General features: G+C 35.4%; 1 protein-coding gene across 3 annotated transcripts in view; it reads left to right on the forward strand.

Moving 5' to 3' along the window:
- BicC (protein bicaudal C) overlaps nucleotides 1-16885 on the forward strand; it is a 50412-nt gene extending 33527 nt beyond the window's left edge. For 2 of the 3 annotated variants that reach the window (XM_073967682.1, XM_073967681.1), the window contains exons 2-13: nucleotides 1430-1787; nucleotides 1852-1901; nucleotides 1965-2034; nucleotides 2151-2230; nucleotides 2293-2619; nucleotides 2685-2810; nucleotides 3005-3115; nucleotides 14687-14794; nucleotides 14876-15038; nucleotides 15110-16071; nucleotides 16137-16479; nucleotides 16563-16885. In XM_073967682.1, coding sequence (XP_073823783.1) covers nucleotides 1544-1787; nucleotides 1852-1901; nucleotides 1965-2034; nucleotides 2151-2230; nucleotides 2293-2619; nucleotides 2685-2810; nucleotides 3005-3115; nucleotides 14687-14794; nucleotides 14876-15038; nucleotides 15110-16071; nucleotides 16137-16479; nucleotides 16563-16804 — 2826 coding nt within the window. In that variant the 5' untranslated portion in view covers nucleotides 1430-1543 and the 3' untranslated portion in view covers nucleotides 16805-16885. The remainder of the gene's footprint in view (nucleotides 1-1429; nucleotides 1788-1851; nucleotides 1902-1964; nucleotides 2035-2150; nucleotides 2231-2292; nucleotides 2620-2684; nucleotides 2811-3004; nucleotides 3116-14686; nucleotides 14795-14875; nucleotides 15039-15109; nucleotides 16072-16136; nucleotides 16480-16562) is intronic. The other variant, XM_073967684.1, reaches the window with a different exon arrangement.
- Nucleotides 16886-20371: the final 3486 nt, after the last annotated feature.

A 20371-nucleotide genomic window follows, 5' to 3' on the forward strand; every position in this document is an offset into this window, starting at 1 on the left:
AATTTTGATTTGTGAAAAGCTAATTCCCAGTGGTAAAGGTGTAGAGTATCACATGGTCGGCCACGTCCGGCTATAGCCTTTGCTTACTTGTTTTTTTTTTTTTTAACCGATGGTGTTTTAACTTGCTGTGGTATTCCAGTCAGCTGTATGTTTTCTTAGTGTAATTTGTAATGCAAATTCGATCATATACATTAATTTGACTTAAGATTTTAGTCATGATGCCCACCAGTGCCAACCTCGGGAATAATATTCTAATGTAGGTCATGGGTTTAAGATTATTCAGTATTAATATCAGCTTCCATCTAGTGCCAGACTTTATGTGGTGAGCCGCAGAATAAAGCTGTCCCAGAATATGGTTTCTACGGATATATGTATTAGGGTATAACTCTGTTATCTGACAAGAAAACATTAACATATTTGGCACCAATGGAAAGGCCAAGAATTCTTCTTCCATATATGACTTCCAGGATGAACGCTATAAAATATTTATTAAAAATTTTACCAATTTCCAGGCAAATATGTTTTCCTGTTACACATGCTGAAGTGGTTGGTTTTTATGCAGTTTTGTAGATTGTTTTGTTTCCCCATGCCTATTTTTGCATCATAAGATAATCGGTACTTCCGTTTAAGACATTTTGTATTAACAGCATACAACAATTCAAATCATACCCCCTACCAAAGGGGAGAGAGGGGAGATTGCTATGCTCATGGTTTCCTATAACAGTCTTAGCAGCAGCACAAAGCTGTACCCAGCGCATTAGTTTTATATATACTCGGGAAATATTTTTGGCCACTTTCTCCATACAAGTGGATCCACTGTGGGGTCACTGTGGATTGGTGATATTTTCTACTTTCATTGTAAGGGTTTGCTTTTGGTATACCCCTTATAAAAACTGAGATATTCTCTTTGGAAAAAAATTGGCTTTTTCTCCAAATAAGTTGTTTGCCCAGTCCGACCCCTAAATATTATACGACCATCACCAAAATCAATAGGCTTCTTCCCCTGCGGGACCCCCATTAGCACCGATCAAAATTGCGACCTGTAGTGTGATTACAAGGTTTAGATGGATACATATAGCCAGATCGACACAGCTCATCGAGACATTTATTTTGGTATGTATAGGTATGGGTCTATCACCATTATTTTGATGTGTAACAAACTTTTTGCCCAAAACCAACTTATAATACCCTCCGCACATAAAAGCATCGCATGAAACATAAAACAAACACTGGATTTCGATGTGGCTAGGTAAATGCAGCGACTAAAAGTTTCCCTGTCGAGCTTTAACTGGTTTTAAATATTTTAACTTTGTTATATTTCGAAATGCAATTCTAAGATAGGAAATGTTTCGTCCCATATTTTTTGCAAACTTTTCCAAACTATCTCAATACAGAACTAATAAAAATACAATTCAAATTATTTTTGCAGCAGTAACCGCTACACACAAACTATTATTATAAACATTTTCACAACGACCTATCTTCTTGGCGCTTCTAAAACACAACAACTTATTTCTTCAACGTAAAAGTAAATACGAACATCATGATTTCCTGTATCAACAAACTATTATATCCGACCGCAGCTACAGTGGCTGCTGCATCGGCAGCCGCTACACTGGCCTCATCGAGCGGCGCTCCCAGTGAGACACAAAGTGAAATTTCTTCGGTAGATAGTGATTGGAGTGACATTAGAGCGATAGCATTGAAATTGGGTGTTTCGAATCCAGACGATTTGCATACGGAACGTTTCAAAGTTGATCGACAAAAATTGGAACAAATGATAAAAGGTACGTAACCGTTTACTAACGTCTACTTTATAATAATTTAAATTGAAATTGAAATGCATTTCAGCTGATAGCTCCATAGAGGGTATGAATGGAGCCGAGTATTTCTTTGAAAGCGTATGTATTTTATTATCTCTAAATTAAATATTTTAAACTCGTTTGTCACTAATTCGTTTTTAGGTTATGAAGACAACTGAAACTTATATAAGCTGGCCTTGTAGACTTAAAATTGGAGCTAAGAGTAAAAAGGGTAAGACGAAAATTTCAAGCCTATGGAAGTCGAAAAAATTGCAGCATATCCGACACCCAGAAATCAGTTCTACTCCGCAGCCTTCATTTTATCTTTATGTTTCTTTCTCATTTAAGATCCTCATGTACGCATTGTGGGTAAAGCCGAGGAAGTGGCTAAAGCTAAAGAACGTATTTTAGCCAGTTTAGACTCAAGAGTAAGCAATAACCAACCAACAAAATAAATAGTTTGTAAATATTTTCTACCATGCCTTTCTAGGGCACCCGTGTCATTATGAAAATGGATGTCTCTTACACCGATCATTCCTATATCATAGGACGTGGTGGCAACAACATTAAACGCATAATGGAAGAAACCTCCACGCATATACATTTTCCTGATTCGAATCGTTCGAATCCAACGGAAAAATCTAACCAAGTTTCTTTATGCGGTTCATTGGAAGGTGTAGAAAAGGCCAGATCTTTGGTACGTTTATCTACACCATTACTAATATCATTTGAATTGCCAGTTATGGCAGCAGGACGTCCACAGCCGGATAGGGATACACCATACGTAACGATGGTCGAGCAGAAATATAATGTGCAGGTTAGACATATGGCCCTATACATTGCACCATAATCCGTTTAAACAAAACTCTATTTAATTTACAGGTCATTTTCTCTTCTCGTCCGAAATTACACTCATCCCTGGTTTTGGTCAAGGGCTCAGAAAAGGAAGCTGGACATGTTCAAGAAGCTACACAAACATTGATAAATTTTTCATGTGAAAATATTGCGGTTTGTATTTGGAATTTCAATCTAAGTTCTACATTTCATATTCAATTTAATTAATTTATTGATTTTTTTGTATTTTTTGATTTTTTAATTTATTTTTTTATTTTTAATTATTTGATTTTTGTTTGTTTTATTTTACCAGAATAGAATGGTTTCAGTTTTGTTAATTTTATTTGTTTACTTTTTGGTTTTCTTAGAGCCAAATTTTAGTTAATATGCAATTGGAAATATCACCACAGCATCACGAAATCGTTAAAGGAAAAAATAATACCAATCTATTGAGTATTATGGAGCGCACAAACACTAAGGTAATATTTATAAACAAGTAAAAAAGCATTAAGTTCGGCCGGGCCGAACTTTTCATACCCTCCACCATAAAATATTCCTTCCTGTCCCCAACTTTAAGTGAGTACGTTAAAATGTCAGATAATGTACATAAAATGCTTCATTCGGGAGGCCCGTTTTTATGGTGCCTATATCTAACTGTTGACAATTTTTGGTGGGCTAGAAATTGGGAGGTACTGTTATATAGGGGTTATAATAAAACATGGGCCTATGTTGACAGTTTTTGATGGGAGCTTTTAATGTCAAATAACTCCTAATTCGGTTAAAAAATTTAGCTAGAATCCTCAAAATATCGAAAATCGGTACATAACGTGGGAACTTCAAATGTCATTAACAGCTAGTTCGAAAGTATCTGGGCTATACGGAAATATGAACTTAAACGAAAAATTTTTGTTGCAGAATATTTTGACTTTTAAATTTCAAATTACAGAAAGTTTGTCCAAAAAAATCCTTAGAAAATCGGGATGTTTGTTTTGGGGCTATACAAAAACATGGACCTACGTTCGGTTGAACATTTTAAGTAAAATCCTCAAAGTACCGAAAATCGGGAAGTATCGTTATATTGGGACTATGTTGAAAATTGTTAATGCAGATGTGTGGTGACCACTACAACCTTCAAATGCCAAATTACAGTTAGTTCTGTTAAAAATTGTAGCTAAAATTGCCAAATTACTGAAAATTGGGAGGTACCGTTACATGGGAGCTATATCCGAACATGGACCTATGTTGACAATTTTTGATGGAGAGGTGTTGTGACCACTAAGAACGTGGACCTATGTCCACAAGTTTTGTCACATAAGTTTATTGATATTTAAGAACTTCAAATGTCAAATTATAGCTAAATCGGTCTAAAAATGTAGCTAAAAACGTCAAAATACCGCAAATCGGGGGTACCGTTATATGGGGGCTATACCAAAACGTGGACCTATGTCCACAAGTTTTGTTATATATGTTTATTGACACTTAAGAACCCTAAATGTCAAATTATAGCCAAATCGGTCTGAAAATGTAGCTAAAACCGTCAAAATACCGTTAATCGGGGGTACCGTTATATGGGGGCTATACCAAAACGTGGACCTATGTCCACAACTTTTGTTATATAAGTTTATTGACATTCAAGAACCCTAAATGTCAAATTATAGCTACATCGGTCTGAAAATGTAGCTAAAAACGTCAAAATACCGCAAATCGGGGGGTACCGTTATATGGGGGCTATACCAAAACGTGGACCTATGTCCACAACTTTTGTTATATAAGTTTATTGATACTTAAGAACCCTAAATTTCAAATTATAGCTAAATCGGTCTGAAAATGTAGCTAAAAACTTCAAAATACCGCAAATCGGGGGGTACCGTTATATGGGGGCTATACCAAAACGTAGACCTAAGTCCACAAGTTTTGTTATATATGTTTATTGACACTTAAGAACCCTAAATGTCAAATTATAGCCAAATCGGTCTGAAAATGTAGCTAAAAACGTCAAAATACCGTAAATCGGGGGGTACCGTTATATGGGGGCTATACCAAAGCGTGGACCGATATAGCCCATCATCGAACTTGACCTGCCTGCAAACAAAAGACGCATTTTCCCAAAATTTCAGCGTCCTATCTCCATTTTTGTGGATGCTAGAGTGATTACCACAGACGGACGGACGGACGGACGGACGTGCTCAGATCGACTTAGAATTTTACCCTGATCAAGAATATATATACTTTATAGGGTCGCAAATGAGTATTTCAATGCGTTACAAACGGAAAAACAAACTTAATATACCCTCCATACTATGGTGGAGGGTATAAAAAGTTTCTTAATTTTTATCAGTGCATTAGCTTAAGAAAATTCAAAACAACGTACCTATTTGGTAAAAAAGGCATTATCATAAAAATACGCCATTATATGAATGTTATATTTGCAGAGAAGATTCTTTGTCACTCTGTTTTGAAATATTCCTGTCATACTAATAGGAAAATGTACAAAAGCTTTTAAAATACTTAAAATCGGGCGTAACTATTAAAAAGTCGATCTATGTATCAAGCTATCAAGCTAACGCCTATCGGTATATAGCTGATGCAACATATAATTAAACCAAACGATTCAGAATTCTATATGTCAAAAATCGTAAAACCTAAGAAAAAGTCATAAAAGTCAATCTTGTAGAGAATTTTCACAACTACAACATTTTTTCTAGACCCATTTCGATAGGACTTGGGGTTTCCAAGCAAAATTGTGGAAACATAAAACACCCTAAAAATGTGAACTTTGACCGCGATTTATTTATGTTTTTTTATTTTTCTCATCAATGGACATTGTAGTTTCGGAATCCGCAAAAGCTTCCCAGGTGTAAGCACCTCTTATTTAAAGTTGGTTCAGGCCACCGTGAACATGCATACATATGTATATTAATGTAAAGTTTACATAAGGTGTCAGCTATTTTTTATACCCTCAGCATTTATGCTAACGAGGGTATATACACTTTCATACGGACAAAATGTGCCTCATCGAAATTATGGTTTTAGACCCCAAGTAATGTGTTTCAGACAATATGGAGTAGATTTAGCAACGTCCGTCCGTCTGTCTGTCTAGCTGGAGCGCACGATAACTCTGAAACGGATCAACCAATTCGGTCCAAAATTTGGCTTTCGTAATATTTTGTCCAAACTTAGTTAAAGTTCGAAGATGTGTTATATCGGTCCACTCCTTCAGGTACCTCCCCCACAAAAGTTCAAAAATGTTCGGAAAAATTTGGCCCATACTTTACACATCCTAATATATTTACCAGATATATGTAGATTAGGTTCAAATATGAACTATATTTGTCCACTCCTTCGGGAACCTACCACACAACATTTTGGATAAATTCACTTTAAGACCTGCTCCCGAATCACTTTGATTTTTGTTGAAGCAAATTGCATTCGGTGCCTCAATTACGACAGTAAAAGTTTTTTTCAGGGGCAAATCCATACTTATTGGGAAAACTACCCCAAAGTTGTTAATGGCACCATATGTAGTGACCGGAGAGCTCGAACCGAATACTGCGTTCTTCCACACTTTGGATATTGTAATATTTCTTCGAATATTAGATGAAATTCGAAGGTGGAAGGAGTGGACCTTCCGATACCTCCCCCACAAAAGTTCGAAAATATTCGCTAAAATGGTACTCTAAATATTGTCGAAACTCAGTTAAAAAAAGCCCTATCTACTGATATCCCCCCAAATTTTTGCGCTTTAATCTTATCCATATTGTTTTGAAAACCCCCCTAAATACGTAAGTATTTTTTTTTTTAAAAAGTTTTTCAATCCGCAAAGGTTGAAGGTATATCTCTGTCGGAAATGTCGACAGATACTTTTTTACTTGTTTTTTTTTTTTAATTTTTCTCATCTATGATCATTGTAGTATCAGAATCCGCAAAAACTTCCCAGGTGTACGCGGTTTTCATTTAAAGTTAGTTAAGGCGCACCTTGCATGACATCTATATACATAAAAAGCAGTGAGGTGAGGTATTCACTGACTGGCTGATTCATCAGCGCCCAGTCGAAATCGCTGAAGCTAGAAAGTTTTGGGTGTAGGTTGCTGTTGGTGTGTAGGGGTGAGCTAAGGCTGGGTTTTTGGAAATTTGACCTAGAAGTGTACGAAAAGTACTAAATATGGTACCCTTTGTATTAGGCAAACGGTAAGACCTAGAATTGAAATGAAATTTGGAATGAGGGTAACTGATGGAGAGCTAGAAAGATGTACCAAAGGGTTTTTGGAAATTCGAACTATAAGTGTACGAAAAGTACTAAATGGTTCTAAATTTAGTACAATTTGCATTTGAGTGAGCGGATAGAGCTGGAATCCAGAAATTTAGAATGAGGGTCATTGATGAAGAGTAACAATGGAAGGTTTTTGGAAGTTCGAACTATATGTGCACGAAAAGTACTAAATGGTACTAAATTTAGTACAATTTGGTCTTGGGTGAACGGATAGAGCTGGAATCCTGAAATTTGGAATGAGGGTCACTGATGGAGAGAAACTATGAAAAGTTTTTGGAAATTCGAACTATAAGCGTACGTAAAGTACTAAATTTAGTACAATTTGGATTTGGGTGAACGGATAGAGCTGGAATCCTGAAATTTGGAATGCGGGTCACTGGTGAAGAGTAACAATGAAAGGTTTTTGAAAATTCGAATTATAAGGGTATAAACGTACTAAATTTAGTACAAATAGGTTTTGGGTGAACGGATAGAGCTGGAATCCTGAAATTTGGAATGAGGGTCACTGATGAAGAGTAAGCTAGATGCAATAAAGGATTTTCGGAAATTCAAACTATAAATGTTCGAAAAGTATGAAATGGTAGTAAATTTGGGTGAACGGATAGAGCTGGAATCCTAAAATTTGGAATCAAGATTACTGTTGGAATGTAGAATTGAGATATGGAGGTAGCTTTGGAAATTCGTTCTTATGTGCACGAAGCAGTACTAAATGGTACTAAATACGGTACGATATGTATTTGAGTGAACGGATAGAGCTGTGATCCCTAATTTGGTATTAAGATTACTGTTGGAGTTTAGGACTGAGGTAGTATTGAAAATTCATATTTATGGAAAAGTGCTAAATGAAACTAGATTCGCTATAATTTGGATTGTACTAAATGGTAAAAAATGTTTACGTTTTGGTATTTGCTAAATAGTACAGAATTGGGTACAATTTATGATAAGGGGTAGAACGCGAATTTATAAATTCGGTATAAGAATAGCAAGTTAGGGAGGAGGTTTTAAAAATTCGTGCTTATTTACACAAATAGTACTATAATTGGTTTCAGGTGAACAGCTAAAGCTGGAAAAGTGGTTGGGACATAGGTAGGTTTTTGAAACCTTTACCTATGTGTACGAAAAGTTTGGTGACATTTTGGTAGTTTGTAAACGGTTAGGACTGGAATTCCGAATCTTTGTATTAAGTAAGAAGTTTTTGGAAATGCGTATGAAATTTAAAATTATGTATGGAGATCGCTATGGGCCGAGTTATGGAGTTGGTATTGAAAATATCACTATAGGAGAACGAAAAGTACTAAATAGTACTAAATTTGGTATTGGGTAGAGGAACAAATCTGGGATTATATAACTTGGAAATACGGTATTTATACAAAAAATACCAAATGACAAAAATTTGGTATGAAAATCAGTATAAAATTTAAGATAAAGTTCTGATTTGAAAAATTGTATAGAATATTGTGCCATTGATTTTGTGCTAACGTGAAAGCGTTTTCTTAATAATGAACTGAAACAGCGTTGCCGACAGTTTTTGATCGGAAATCGTCAAAAAATTTGAAAAATCGTCAACATAGTCCAAAAATAGGTTTGGTTGCCGCTTAATGTGATTTTGTCGCTTATAGTTATGACAATGAGACTGACTACATAAAATATAACCCACAGCAGTAAAGCTAACTTAATCTCACTTAAATACCGCCATAATAAAGCTTTCACCAGATGAGAGTTCCCCCTATAGCTATCGAGTTTGCAACAATGCAGCAAGGTAAATACACTGCCAATTTTGAATGACAGCTTTTCTCAAATATCGCCTGATTGACTGTGTGGCCTTTTTGAAATTCTAAATACATTGTCAGTACTAAAATGAATTAAATCAATTAAATATTGATAATTAAAATAGGGTTTAGTACAGCAGAATCTCCAGTGCTCACCATTTCCATATTAAATATTGTTTATTTATATTTTGTTCCTTTCCGCTAACGAAGTAACTGGCATTTTGCTAGTTTTTTTATAAACAAGTAAAAAAGTATCAGTCGGCTTTGCCGACAGAGATATACCCTCAGCCTGTGTATATTGAAACAAATTTTTCCAAAAAAAAAAAAAAAAAAACGTATATATTTAGGGATGGATCGACATAGACCATTATGGAAGTGGATCTCCAGCCACTACATATAGTGCCATAGGGGTTTTTACACCCTTCGGGCTGTTTTCTCAAGAAGTATTGAATTGCGCCTGAAAAAACTTTTACCATCGCAATTGAGGCAGCGAATGCAAGTTGCTTCAACAAAAATCAAAGTGATTCGAGAGCAGGTCTTAAAGTGAACTTTTCCCGCAATTTTGTGTGGGAAGTACCGGCTGGAGTGGACAAATATTGTCCATATTTGAACCTTATCTATATCCAGTAGATATATTAGGATGTGTAAAGTATGGACTAAATCGGCCACTCCCTTCAAGAGTTACCTACGAACAATTTTTCCGAATATTTTTGAATTTTTGTGGGGGAGGTACCTGAAGGAGTGGACCGATATGGCTTATTTTCAAACTTAAACTTTGTTGGGACAAAATATTACTAAGTCCCAATTTTGGACCGAATCGGCAGATCCGTTCGAGAGTTATCTTGCGCTCCAACCACTACACACGGTGTTATAGGTATTTTTTGCAACATTCAGGCTATTTCCTCAGGAAGTGTGGACTTGCCACTGATGAAAGTTGTACCGTCGTATGGGGAACAGTGAATACAAGTTGCTACAACAAAAATCAAATCGATTCGAGAACTGGTCCTAAAGTGAACTTACACGAAATTTTGTATGGGAGGTACCGGACGGAGTGGACCGATTGAGTCCATATTGAAACGTCATCTAAATCTGGTAGACATTTCACGATGTGCAAAGTATGGACCAAATTGGTTACTCCCTTCAAAAGTAATCGTACGTACAAATTTTCCGAACATTTTCGAACGTTTGTGGGGGAGGTACCGGAAGGAGTGGACCGATGTAACCCATCTTCGAACTTAAACTAAGTTTGGACAAAATATTAAGAAAGCCTAATTTTGGACCGAATCGGTTGATCCGTTCGAGAGTTATCGTGCGCTCCAGCCAGCCAGACAGACAGACGGATGGACATAGCTAGATCGACTACAAAATGTCTGAAACATGTTTCGTCCAAACATACTTCGGGTCTAAAACCATTATTTCGATGAGGCACATTTTGCCCGTATGAAAGTTAGCATAAATGCTGAGGGTATAAAAAGGTTCCGCACAAACCACTTCGATTTTTTTTTGTTTTAAATGAAGTGAAAAAAATATTCTCAAAAAATTATTTCCTATTGCTTATTATGACCAAAATAACTTTTATTCCATTTTAATATTGAAAACGGTCCCGTACAAACCAGTTTTATTTTGTATGATACATTTGTATGATATAAGTATATGTAATAATATGACGAAAAATTAGTGAGAGACAAACGGTTATGTCTATTTTGGTGTGCTCCTATACCTTATTTCCAGTTAAATATCTGCTTTCAGTGACTTCAAAAAATTGTCAAAAGTTCTGAAAAAAAAAACATTAAAAGCTTTTTGTGCGAAAGATTTTTTTATCAAATCACTTTATAATTAAGATGTTATGTAATTTAGGTAAAAACTCATCAAAATATCATACAGGAATACAAGGTTGTAAAAAAGTCGTAACCCTAATGTATACACTCTTTTCTGTTTTTTGGAAGATTTTATGTTGCTGTTTGTAGGGATGTACAAACTGACTTACTTGAAGGGACATCTAACATCTGCAAAAAAATGTAACGAATGGAGTGCCTTTTTCACGACTCCGTTGAAGTGCATCTGGATGATATGAAAATGTGACAAATGAATGCTAATCGTTGAATCGCATCTGTAAGGAATTGGAGTGCCGTTTCCATGACTCCAATTGAACTGCATCAGGATTCTGTTAAAATATGAGAAATGGATGACATTCGTTGCATCGCTTCCAAATGCGGTTAGAATGTAGGGAATTGAGTGCCTTTTTCACGACATCAAGTGAACGGCATCAAAACACGCTGCGAAAGAACTGGTCTACATTGCACTACTTTCAATATATTTTTGTGGGTACATGTTCTTGAGTGCAATTCTACATCGATACAGCCGTTTTTGGAAATTTTTATCTAAATTGGCTGTAATTTGTCATTTAGGATTCGTAGTGTGCATCTCCGTAAAAAGTTGTGGGCACGTTTGTTCTCCATATCCAACATCAAAACTTGGTATATTCTTCATCATGATGGAATCTCCCAAATAAAACGCTTACCGTTTAATTTTGCCACCATTTTTAATTTAAATGCAAGCGTTTTATTTGAGAGATTTCATTATGAAGAATATACTTATTGAGCCTTAGCGAAAAATAATTTTCTAGTTTTTAGTGCATTTATAAATAAAACGTTGCAAATTAATTTTTTATTATTTTTATTTCCGTTTGTAACGCAATTTGAAATGTTGATATATGTGAATTTTGGACACAGGTCTAGGGTACCGCCCGATTTGATGTATTTTGGCGCATTAAGCCACACTTTCAAACCGAAATTGGTGGACATAGATAACAGTATCCGCCGATTTGAGGTATTTAGGCACTTGTTCAGACCACTTTTGCTTTTAGGGTTCAAAGAGGGCAAAACTACCTACCAAAAATTATGGACATAGGTCTGTGTTTTAGTATAGCCATCATAAAAACGTACCGCCCGATTTAAGGGGTTATGGTTACCTGCAAATTTTACAAAATCGAAAGTTAGTAAAAACAGTGTTTCGTAGGCGGACATTTGTCAGAATACTGTGTAATATTTTTCAACAAAAAACGAAAGTAGCTAAAGGTGTGACCTTTCAGATGAAAAAAACAGCTGAAAAGCTTGGTAGATGTCTTGTAAAAAATGCATAAAATATGGCTTTCTTAGTGCTCAATAAGTGGTCATAACCCCTTAGGGTATGTTGATGTACTAAGCCACATTTTTACATCGAATTTGCTATTATTTGGCTTTTAGTGTTCATATAGGCCAAAATATTTACCTACCAAATATTATAGCCCCAATTTGAAGGGTTTTGACGTTTTTGGTCACATTTTTGGACCGTATTAGCTATAATTATGAATTTAGGGTTCCTAGTTGTTACAAAACTTCTCCACCAAAAACGTTTATAGCTACATTTCTATATAGAATTTCCTATAATCTGGCATTTGGGGTTCCTAGTGATCAAAAAACTTATCTTCTAAAAACTGTGGAAGTTTTAGCTACACTTTCACACCGAATTAGCTGTAATTTGCCATTAAAAATTCGAAGTCTTCAAAAAACTTCTCCACAAAAATTTTGGATATCAGTCCATGTTTTGTAATGGCTCCTATATAAAGGTTACACCCGATTTTGTTAATTTCGACGATTTCAAATATTTGGATATTATTGTAAATTGATGTTCGGAAATTATAGGCCTAAGTTAGCTGTAATTTGGCATTAACGACTCCGAGTCGTGAACAATATAGTGATGTAGTTGTGATGTAGACCCATGAATAACATATAACGGTGCCAGCTGATTTTGGTGCTTTAATTTTTTTAGCTGACCGAATTAGCTAAAATTAGGTATTTGGGGTTCTCAGTGGTCATAATATTGGACACACTGTGCATTGGTTGTTGTTGTAGCTAAAGAACATACACGCAGAAAAAACGGTCTCTCTAACATATGTCCCAAACATATTTTGCAGCAAACAAATATATGTTTGCAACAGTCCCAAACATAACATATGTTTGGGTCCTATAAACAAATATATGTTTGGGTGCAAACAAATTATATGTTTGGGTGCAAACAAATTTATGTTTAGGTGCAAACAATTTATATGTTTGGGTGCAAACAATTTAAAAGTTTGGGTGCAAACAAATACAAACCCAAAAGCCACAAAAAAAACAAACACAGTGGGCGATTACTGAGAGCAAGGGAGCGTACATTTCAATGTAAACCACTTTGAAATGTATGCTCTCTTGCTCTTAGTAAGAGCACACTTGATATCTCTATAATATACACACAAATGGTGCTGTTTTTGTTTATTGAAAAGCACAACAACAACAGACACATAGGTACATACAAAATTCCAAAGAAATACATAACACACTTTAATAAAAGAAAAACTGATTGTAATAATTTATAAATAGTCACACTTTTAAAAAGAAAAATATATAGAAACGTAGTTGAACGCTTCTCCTTAGTAGTGAAATAGAACAAATTTTACTCAAAATTGACGTCATCAGTGGCGAATCGGCATCTGGAATCAAATGATTATGTAATAAATAAATATGGATATACCATATTTCCAATATACACATGTATGTAATTACCAAAATTAAATGCGATTTCTTCCTTGTCCAATAAAATAATTCCATTCAACTTTTCGATTCAATTATAAAATGTATTGGGCATTTAATTTACTAAAAACACAATTTCTTAAAGAAAACACAAAACACTGATTTATTCACTCACTTTACCGTCTTGACGCTACGCTGGCAACTAAAACACTGAAGAAAGAAAAAAAACAAAATAATTCATACCATTTCTTCTTATCCTCTTCGCCTGCTACATTGGTTAACAACAACAATACAAGAAACACACGAGTTTGACGCATATACGCCATCAAAGCACCAAAGCCACAACTCTTTATTATAAAACAGCATTCCACAGCCGCGAGAGCACTGTTGTTACTCTCGTTGACAAACATCCTCTCTCCACCAATGAAAAAGATGTTCTAACATAAAAATATGTTTTACCCAAACATATCAAATTGAGATATGTTACAAAATGTTGCAAAAATATATTTGTTTGGACCCAAACATATTGTATATATTTGTTTGCAACCGATCCCAAACATATATTTGTTTGGATCCAAACATATTTCTAACATAAATTTTTCTGCGTGTAGGTTTGATTCTACTCATGTGGTTATATATTCTCACTCTAGCATGAAAAGTAAGACGATGAGCCGGGAAAAATCGAACTTTTACTTTTTACTTCAAATTATTTGTTCTACACAGGAATAGAGGATAAAAAATATATCCAAAAATATATATTTGGGTTCACACAATAGCAAATGGTACTCAATTTAGTACTCTTCGTTTCCACAGTCTGTCCGAGTCTAATCCATTCACGTTACAAAAATGGATCAATGCCATGTATTTATGTTTTTTTACAGTAAAAAGTTATCGACTTAATTCCTGCTCTTGTAATTGTCCACTCATTCGATTTTATTTTTCATTCGTTTTATTGCAAAACCTATGTTTTTCCTATCTTATTGTTCGAGGCCCCTGTACGTCTTTCTGCTTATTCTATGCCGAATTCTGCATATTGATAGCAGCATTACCCTTCTGATCGTATCATTGGCTTCTTGATGGGGGCTTCTGGAATGGTATAATTGAGATAGATATCACGGTGACTACCGTCGATTACTACTAGAAGAATTTTCAGTACTATATAAAATCCTTGTAATTTATGATAATGGATAGTTGTAATCATGGTAATAATAACCATTACCATGATTCCAACTGTCTATTATCGTTGCCAAAGAGATCAGTAGTAGAATCCATACCGGTTACGCGTACTGGTTTATGATCGTTATAGGCTTTGTATTATATAAACATTGAAATCAATAAATAAATAAATAATGTACTTTCTATAGCATGTCCTCTATATATCCCTTGAAAATAGTTGAGAAGCAACATTAAGATTATTTGCATACTCTTATTACCTCAATTATATTTTACTACGTTTTTTAGATCATCTTTCCCGATCTATCTGATATGAATGTTAAACCATTGAAAAAATCTCAAGTGACTATAACTGGGACCATAGAAGGTGTCTATAAGGCACGACAACAATTACTTGTAAGTAAAGCCACATTTCTAACACACACAAAAATCTGGAAGTTTTTATAACTCTTGACAACAATCCATCATAACCAATAGGGTAATTTACCGATTGCCTTAATATTTGACTTTCCCGACAATCAAAACGATGCCTCTGAAATAATGAGCCTTAGCACTAAATATGGCGTTTATATAACATTGCGCCAGAAGCAAAGACAAAGCACTTTGGCCATTGTTATTAAAGGAGTCGAAAAGTTTATAGGTGAGATTGAAATCCTTTTTGGAAAATGTATTATTTCTAACTAATATTTTTTTTGCTTTATGGTTTGACAGACAAAATCTACGAAGCCCGTCAAGAGATTTTACGTTTGACAACACCCCTGATTAAGCCGGAAATACCGGAACGATATTTTATGCCCCAGGACAAAGATTACAATTTGGCCTATCGTACAACATTGACAGCATTGCTGGCTGGCTATAACGAAAGTCCCAAGACACCCAATGTAATGCCGGCCACAACCGGACACATAACTTTGTCCCCCTATGGCAACAATAATAATTTGTTGCTTAACAATAACAATAATCTTTTGAACAACAACAATAATAACAATGCAAACATGAATCAGTTGAATCGACAACAATTTGGTGGTCTCTATCCCACCACACCGACGGGCATATGCTCGCCAACGCAAAAATATTTGCAGATACATAATAGCAATTATGCTAGGCAGCAGCAGCAACAACAACAACAGCAGCAGCAGATTCAACCCCAGCAGCAGCCGCCACATCTGCAACATCAACACCATAATAATAACTATTTGCAGGTTCTACAACAGCAGCAGCAACAACAACAACAGCATCACCATCATCATCAACAGCAGCAGCAGCAACAACAACAGCAGGCACAAATGCAGCCTCCCAATCACATGGTCCAGCAGCAGCAACAACATTTGCCACAGACTCATAATATATCACCACGAAATAGCTGCAGCAACAACACCAGTGGCTATCAAAGTTTCAGCAGCAGTACAACATCTTTGGAACAGGCCTATCCACCATTCGGCAATGCCTTGGGTGTTAATACCAACAATGGGGCAAATGGCCCCTCCTTGCTTAATGGAAATCGACCATCACCATTTTCACCCGACTCGAATTACAGCAGTGAGGCTGGTTGCAGTCGTTTGGGTAGGCGTTCAAGTGATGGTGTTCTATTGGGCCTTGGCGCTTCAGGACCCATTGGACCTATGGTACCCGGAAGCGCTGAAAGTTATCGTAACTCTCACTATGACTTGAAGGTAAGACATTCTACGATTTTTGCGGCAGAGGTCGTTAATGGAACTTGATGTCTTTGTTTTTGCAGCACAATCGTACTTTTGATTTTGACATTAAGCGCGCCATGGGTTTCAAGGCCATGGAACGTCCACCGGTTGCTGGAGAATTACGTACACCCACACCCAGCTGGATGGGTATGGGATTAAGTCGCACATCACCGGTCCCCATTGAAACTGTTGATGATCTATCACCCTGGCATCGTGGACCCACAGGTTGTTTAGGTGGCGGAGCTGGACCTCTTGTCTCACCATACGGTTTGGGTGCAACAACGGGTATTGTTGACTCAACGCCAACCAATCGTCGCTTACAATTGACCCAATATAAGGATATACATTCCTTGTTGACAGCTCAGGGTTTGGAACATTACATCAGTAAGTGTTGGAAATGAAACAAAAAAATATTTGAGAACAAGACCTTTGAAAATAATCTATCCTCAACTACAATATCTTTTTAGAAATTTTCGTTTTAAACGAAATCGATTTGGAAATGTTTATGACCCTTACGGAGGAGAATCTCATGGAATTGGGTATAACAGCCTTTGGGGCACGCAAGAAAATGCTGGTTGCCATACACACATTGCAGGCCAACGAAGCAACCACTTCAACTATGCCGCAAACTTCATCGAATGCTTCATCACCACGATTTTCAGGATCTGCTGCACCGGGTGCTGAACGTAGACCCTCAAATCAGTGGTAGATCTTTACACAACAATTAGATCTACATATTTTTTCTAACACTTAAATTGTAAATTTATATTGTTAAACTTAAAGTCTCCAATTGTTGGTAACCAGTATTGAAATTTTTACTATTCTAAGGAAACTTAAGTATCTCTTTATAAGTTTACAATTTAAGCATAGTTTTTCATTTAAATTTTTTCTATTTTTTTTTCATTAGAATATTTGCATGCCTTCTTTCTTATATAGAAAATTTCTTTAAAAACTTTTTTTAACTTTTTTGAATTCAATGAAATATCTAAAACAAAAAAAAATAACAAACAACCTCGAAAAAGACTCTTCCAACACGAAGCTGTGTAGAAAAAAATTAACCATTTTTTAATTCACCAAAATCTCTTCTACACAAAACGTTAATTATGTAAAGCATTGGCCAACTGTTGTCTTATGAAATTTAATTAATAAATTTTATTTTCCATAACTTATAACAAAAAAAAATAATAACAACAAATAACAAGAACTTTTTCTGAAATTCACAAAATTATGACTTATACTCGTATTTGTACACAAATTTCTTTAAAGAAGGCAACAGCTTGGTTTTGCCTTTACATAGCGTTTTTAAGTGTAGATATCAACACATTGATACATAGATTACTTTTTCATTGATCTCGTATCACGAAGTCTTTATCCAATATCTATTTATTTAATTTATTGCTATTTTTGTATTTATTTTTTATTGTAATTTATTAATATTCTTTTATATTTATTATTCATATTGTAACGAAGTATTAATTTGAACTTTTTTCGCATACATCATGAACTTTGAAAACACACATTTGTATCATTAAGTTGTAACTACTATCCAAAAAACAATTGTTAAAAACAAATTAAAAAAAAAAATTGAAAATAATGAAATTCCAAACAAGAAATAAAAAATTTAATAACTTAAACAATACTTTAAAATTGCATGTAATATTATTTTTTATTCCATACTAGCGTTGCTGGCCCGCCGTAATGAGTTTTAATGACAACATTTTATGGACTTTATGATTGTCAATTCATAAATAGGTATTTTCTACCTCACCTCTTTGGTCCATTGTCGAACCGAGGAGGATTTTTAATTTATCAACAGATTTTGTTTGTAACCTTCCTTTTCTCTTACGGAGTTTATCGGATTTTTCGCCCATTGATGCTGTTTAGGATTTCTTATCGTTCATGTTCACTGTCTTTGCCCTAAAGCGATCTAATTATAAAAGTTAAAAATTGGTAAGTCGAATTCTCCCGCATATTGAGGCTTATATGTTTTAGTTTATCATGGCTGATGGACCGCTGAACCTCGCAATTTAAGGAAATGTGTAAATATATCGTTTTTCTTGATCGGGAGCGCAAGCACCGTTGTCTTGCAGGCCGATGCAATCATAAATTTAGCAAATATAGCGATTATAAAACAATGGGCCCCCGAAATTCGTCTACAAATACATAGCATTTTGGACCACATTCCTGAACATTTTCTGAAAATTGCATGAAATTATGTAGGTTCAGAAGTTTTGGAAAAATAATGTATTGAAAAAAGTGGAAATGGTCATCAGTTTCAAGATATAACATATTCAAAAAAGTGGGCGCCAAATTTGTACCTATAATACACACATCCCCACAGGCTTCCAAAATTTAGGCTTAAAGCGATATAATCATACCTCCTCCGAAATTCATAAAATATACACAACAAACATTAGGCTTTTGCTGCAAATTTATCGGTTCAGTAGTACTGGGGATATACTTACTTACTTAGCTGGCCCATTACAGAACATTTGTTCCATAGACCGAACTAAGAAAAAATCTCCAATTCTCTTTGTTTAGTGCTTCGCTTTCTGGAATACCGCGCATTGTCATCTCTTCATCCACTTGTTTGCGCCATACATTCTTTGGCCTGCCAATTCTGCGTGCACCGCCATGCGGCCCGAATTTATACGCCTTCTTAGTGGGTTCATCATCGCTCATTCTTATGATATGGCCTACCCTACGCAAGCGCTGCGATACGTTTATCTACATTGGCGACCAGCTAATTAGGGACAATAAATTCAGTTTAATAGATTACTCGATTACATTTAAAAATGTTTAGATTTCGATGAAATAAATTTTGCATATAAGGTATTGCTAGAAGCACTATCGAGTATTGTCAAAAGGTACTGAGATTAACCAGATGTGGGGGAAGTAAAAACCCATTTTCTAAAAATGGTCCATATTAGACTGGCCTGCTACATTAGTAGTAAAATTCACTTTAAGGTTTATTGATGTACATTTTTATACAAGAATAGCTCGTATTGGTTAGTTTATAGTATATTCCACTGATTTCATGCTTTACCCCTGCCGAAAGTCCTTTAGGGAGCCAAAGTATTACTATAATCCCTAATAATGTGCTTTAGGTCTTATTTCCGTTAATGCCCCAAAAATATGTATATTTTTGGGCATTCTGTAACAAAAACTTTAGTTTTAGTAACCCCAGACTTTATTCCGAACCATACACTACAATAACAGCCCCATACTGAGTGTAAAATTGTCCTTGAATTACTTATTTACCAGTTTGGATGAGTTATTAGGTTGAAAATCCTATTTGAAGGATGTGTTATAAGACATTTTTAACTCAACAAAACATGGTAATCTGGTCATCAGCATGCTGACATAATGTGTTAAAATCATTTTGCACTTATTTCAATATCTGGAGCTTTTCGGCATGGAATACAATTTGCGTGTACCATTTTAAAACTATTCAAATAACACCAACTGTTTCTTTATATGCACCGGATAATTTTTCCAGCAATATAAACTGATTTTCCATCAAGCTAACTCAAGGATCCCTAGGGCTGCCATAGATGTTGGTTGTTTTTCAGCCTTTTTATTAAAAAATTGTGTATGCAAATTTTGCTCAAATTTAAAGGTAGCGGCAAAATATTTTTTTTTTTACATTATGTCGGCATATTAATGACCAGATTACCACATTTTGTTGACTTAAAAATGCCTAACAACTTAAACTACAAATAGGATTTTCACCTTAATGACTTAACCAAGTTGGTGAATAAGTAATTTAATGATAAATGTACACCCAGTATGGAGCGGGTATTAAAGTGTTTGACGAGTGCGGCTTTGTTTTTAAAGTCCTTACTTAAGCCAAAGTAGCATCTGTTGGCCAATATAATTTTCTTTTTATTTCACAACTGATGTCGTTTGTTGTGTTTACGGCGGTGCCGAGATATACGAAGTCTTTTACTACCTCAAAATTATAGGAACCAACTTCAACAGTTGATCCGAGCACAATGGACGTATTACGCGTCGACACCATCAACATGGTCTTCTCGCCGTTTACCGCCAGACCCACTTTAGCAGATTCTCCTTCGACCTTCATAAAGGTATCGGTTACTTCTTTTACTGATCGTCCCATGATGTCCATATCATCAGCATAAGCAAGTAACATGTGGCTATTGGTGTAGATTGTGCCACTTCTTTTGACGTTTGCCTCTCGTATAACCTTTTCTAGCAGGATGTTGAAAAGATCACCAGAAAGACTGTCTCCTTGCCTGAAACCTCTTTTGGTACA

The sequence above is a fragment of the Musca autumnalis genome, unplaced genomic scaffold (assembly GCF_047663935.1).
Source record: "Musca autumnalis isolate F117 unplaced genomic scaffold, ASM4766393v1 scaffold_2, whole genome shotgun sequence".
Classification (NCBI taxonomy): Eukaryota; Metazoa; Arthropoda; class Insecta; order Diptera; family Muscidae; genus Musca; species Musca autumnalis.